At 36.3% G+C, this 4,623-nt stretch overlaps 1 protein-coding gene across 1 annotated transcript; it reads right to left on the reverse strand.

The window, feature by feature from the left end:
* Positions 1–1,989: 1,989 nt before the first annotated feature.
* On the reverse strand, positions 1,990–2,949 carry LOC123782709 (olfactory receptor 52N4-like). The gene has a single exon (XM_045782982.2). It carries the CDS (start codon positions 2,947–2,949, stop codon positions 1,990–1,992), a length of 960 nt encoding a protein of 319 aa, XP_045638938.2.
* Between the last annotated feature and the right edge of the window lie 1,674 nt (positions 2,950–4,623).

The raw sequence follows: 4,623 nt of genomic DNA on the forward strand, positions 1-4,623 counted from the left end.
AAAAGGATCTCGAAATGACAGTGCCATTAAGAAAAATATGGAGGAGATAATGCTAAGTGAAATAAGTCAAGCAGAGAAAGACAATTATCATATGGTTTCTCTCATCTATGGAACATAAGAACTAGGAAGATCGGTAGGGGAAGAAAGGGATAAAGAAAGGGGGGTAATCAGAAGGCGGAATGAAGCATGAGAGACTATGAACTCTGAGAAACAAACTGAGGGCTTCAGAGGGGAGGGGGTGGGGGAATGAGATAGGCTGGTGATGGGTAGTAAGGAGGGCACGAATTGCATGGTGCACTGGGTGTTATATGCAACTAATGAATCATCAAACTTTACATCAAAATAAATAAATAAATAAAAATTAAAATAGAAAAAAGAAAAATATATCATGAAGTTTTCTTCACTTGAACTTGCACCTGAGTTTCCACGAATCCATTACTGAATTAACCAATCTGGCAGTTATTAGCATATGATGGCATTTATGGCTATTTGTACTGGAATGCCTAGGGAATGAGTACAAAAAGAAAAGAGAGTTGAGCCCAGGGATATGCTAGTATAAAGAAATCCAGAGGAAACGGGAAAGCAAATGGAACTATAAAGAATGTTCAGTGAGAACAAAGAATGACTTAGAATGTGTAATGTGTTCCAGAATTCAAGAAAGGAGAGGGATTCTAGACAAAGGAACTAATCAGTTATATTCAATATTGTTGAGAGGTAGGACAAGATGGGCATAGAGAAAGACCATTGGCTTTAGTAATATGAAAGTCATTTGTGAAATTGACAAAAGCAATTTCAGTGAAACAATGAGATGAAAGATATTCTGAAGAAAACAAGAAATGGGTAAGAATTATTTCAAGATGTACAAGTAGGGATAATGAATACTGGTAACCTTTAAAGAAATTTTGCTATCAAGATAGAAATAAAATATGAAAAGAGGCTGTTTTGTGATTAATGTTTATTTGTTTTATGCCTTTATAAATTGAAAAACACTAGAGGTTACATTTAAAAAAAACAGAAATTAATGAGCATAAATTATGAACATCAGAGAAAAGTAATTCTTAGAAGTTGGGCGGGAAAAATCAGCTTGCAATCTCCTTTATGCTATCTGTGTCAATGGTGTAAAACTAGCATTACTTGTAGTTTCTTCATGTTAATTTAGAAAGAACTTGAATATTGTACAGAAAATATTCAAGCAATTCTTAGTTCAATTCTCAGCTCAAAAGAAGAAAAGTAACTATTGCTCTCCATAGGCTGTACTTGTAGAAATACATTTATTGTATTTTGTAGTGGTCATTAATATCTGTCATTATATATATTTCAAAAGTGTCATAATGTTACTCATAGCTCCTTCCAAACTGTGCATTTTTTGAAAGCCACCTTGAAGACGAAAGACAGCCCACCAATTGGGAAGGAAGCAATTACCTGAATGTCTCATGCTAGAACAGACCCAGTCAGGTACAGGGTCACCAAGGTTCTCATAGGACCCCAGAGGCTTACACTTCATACACAAAAGACTTTCTAGTTTCATCTTTCGAAGTTGCGAAGAAAACAGGATTTTTGTGAATAATGAGACTATATAATATATTTTTTCCAGGGTTAAATTATAGTTATCCATCTAGAAATTCCATTTACAATTAAAAAAAAAATAGAACAATTTGGGTCGTCTAACCCCAGATCATTAGTTTCACTTGATTCAATTTTCTGGATAATTGCCCCAGCTTCTCATTAGTACTTTTCTTTCTTGGAACCTAATATTACTGAGTCCTGGAAGTAAAGTTACACAGAAAACCTGGAGGTGAAAACCTCATATGGAGGGTGACAAGGCATGAAAAAATTACTTTGGTATTCTGCAGAAAATTTAATGGGACTGAACTACTTTCATCACGTTTACCTGGAAAAATCTATATACCTATTCTTGGAAATTCTCTTGCTAAACAGACAGAGAGAAACATTCTTTCCCTTGCATTCCAACTCAGGCAAATATCCCTTTCATTTGGTCTGGGATTTTATGTCCTTAGAACCTGAAACAGTCCTTATGACACAGTCTCGTATCTGCTTGGTTTTCACCCCATAGACAATAGGGTTCATGGTGGGAGGCAAGAGCAGATAAACATTGGCCACAATGATGTGGCAAGATGGAGGGATCGTGTGGCCCCCAAAGCGGTGGGAAAAGAAGGAGAAGAAGGCTGGACTGTAGGAGAAAACAATGGCACAGATGTGGGCAGTGCAGGTGCTGAAGGCCTTCTGTCGAGCATCTGCCGAAGAGAGGCTGACCACTGCCCGGAGGATCATGGTGTAGGAGATTGTGATGCACAGGATGTCAAAGCCCCCAATCAGGAGGGCAACCGTCAGACCGTAGATGGCATTGACCTTGATATTGCCACAGGATAACTTGGCTACAGACATGTGGTCACAGTAGGTGTGGGGAATTACATTCCCTTTGCAGTAGGGCAGGCGCTTGGTGAGGAAAGTGAAGGGAATGATGAGCAGCACCCCTCTCAGGAAAGTAGCAAGCCCAACCTTTGCAATGACAGGATTGGTGAGGATAGTTGAGTACCGCAATGGGTAGCAGATGGCTACATAGCGGTCCAGGGCCATAAGCATGAGCACCCCAGACTCCATCCCTGTGAAGGTGTGGACGAAGAACATCTGGACCAGACATCCACTAAAGCTGATTTCTTTGAAATGGAGCCAGAAGATGCAGAGAGCTTTAGGAATTGTACTAGAGCATATGACAAGGTCAGTAAGGGAAAGCATGGCCAAGAAGTAGTACATGGGCCTGTGCAAGGAGTCCTCACAGCAGATGAGGTAGAGGAGCCCACAATTCCCTATCACAGCCACAGCATACATGGAGCAGAACGGGAAGGAAATCCACACGTGCATGTCCTCCAGCCCTGGGATCCCATTAAGAATGAATGAGGCTGGGGTCAGGTCTGTTTGGTTCAGCATTAGCAGGATCAAGCTAGGATGCTCATTAATCATCTTAGAGAATCTGTGGGTCCTCCTAGACGGAGATAAAAGAAGAAAATGTTTTGGAGTCACTGTCTTAATTTCTTTTGCCTTTTTTCCTCAAGGTACATTTCAATGGCCAACCAACCAATTTTTCTGACTTCCAGGGAATATGGGTATAAATATTGTTTAAACCAAATAGATAATTTTATGTGTGTATTATTTGTTTATTCACTCATTTATCATTGTAGACAACAAATACTTTTTAGTGCTTAATACTTGCCTACTTTTTTAATAGACAAATGGTGTCCATATATAAAAGACAAAGTTTGGCCATTATTTTTCTGAAGCTATTTTTATTAAACAATTTTATTTAAATATTGGTAACTATATACATATTCCAGAAAAATAAACATGAAAAATCATGGAACTTTAAATAAATCATATCTTGAGAAAAAAAATATATGGTAATGTCTTTTGCATGTGGGCTTTAGGAAGTTGGAGACAGGGCTAGAAATAGGAGCCAATCATGACACACTTAACAATCTCTGAATAGCAGGATTCTTCTAAGGAATAGCCTGAGGGTCATCCTGTTTCTCAGATTTCATACAGAAAAGTGCCACGTGTCAGAATATTTTAAAAATATTGAAATATAGTTTAATTACTATTATTTGGAGAACATAAAAGTAACCGCTAAGAATAAAAACAGAATGTACATGCATAAATCACTATAAAAATATTAACCGAACAAAACATTCTCATCATAAAAGAGAAAGCAAAGGATTCCTAAATAAATCAATAAAATGTTAATGTGACAAAAGCCGTAAAACACATTGATTGGGCTATTAGGATAAATTATTTAAACTGCCCTATACAAGTGGAGATAAAGCTGTTAATTTTATAAAGATGTGTATAGGCAGTAGAGAGGGCCATATGATAAAGAAAGCCAAAGAACAAAGTAAAATAATGTACAGTCCTCAGAGAAAATACACATAAAGTTTGGAGCAGACATATTAATTTCAGATGAAGCAGAAATTAAAGCAAGAAAAAACTGGGTCAGATTTTTTTTTTTTTGAGAAATTCTAGGTAAAAGCTATAGGATGACTTTAAAGTTGATTATTTTAACCATGATAGCTTTACTCCATCTTTGATAAAATATCCATAACCTAAATCATGAGAAACACAGAAACCTCTTATGTAATTTAGGTATTAACATGAAGACTTTCCAAATTAACACTTAAGTCAGATGAAAGCTCCAGTTTTCAAATTAATGCCAATGATTTGATTTTAAGCTAATATTTCCGCTTTGTTAATAATCTCCAATTTAGACAAATAGTCAAAATAAGATAGTCTTGATTATGTGGAGACTAGGATGTCTAGGTTCCCTACGACCAAAACTGCAAACCTGAGTTCATCAATACACTTTAAAAATTCTTTACCAATGAGTTTACATTATACACTTCAAAGAACTGTCATATATCATTTACAAAAATATAAATTTAAATATATGTAGCACAGATAAATGTACAACGATACTAGGAATATAAACCTTAGAGGTCTTGTTTTAAAAGAACTTCTAGCACTTTAAAAAAATGCATTTCGTCTATAAACTTATATACTCTTCCCTATTATCACCTATCTGCCTCAGTCCGCATCTCCCTGTGCTCTAAATAT

Source organism: Ursus americanus, chromosome 16, assembly GCF_024610735.1.
Source record: "Ursus americanus isolate L20-20 chromosome 16, mUrsAme1.1.p, whole genome shotgun sequence".
NCBI classification, from domain to species: Eukaryota; Metazoa; Chordata; class Mammalia; order Carnivora; family Ursidae; genus Ursus; species Ursus americanus.

What these genes read in the sequence shown, in the direction of transcription:
- LOC123782709 (XM_045782982.2), bottom strand. Translation starts at nt 2,949, where the DNA reads ATGCTGAACCAAACAGACCTGACCCCAGCCTCATTCATTCTTAATGGG.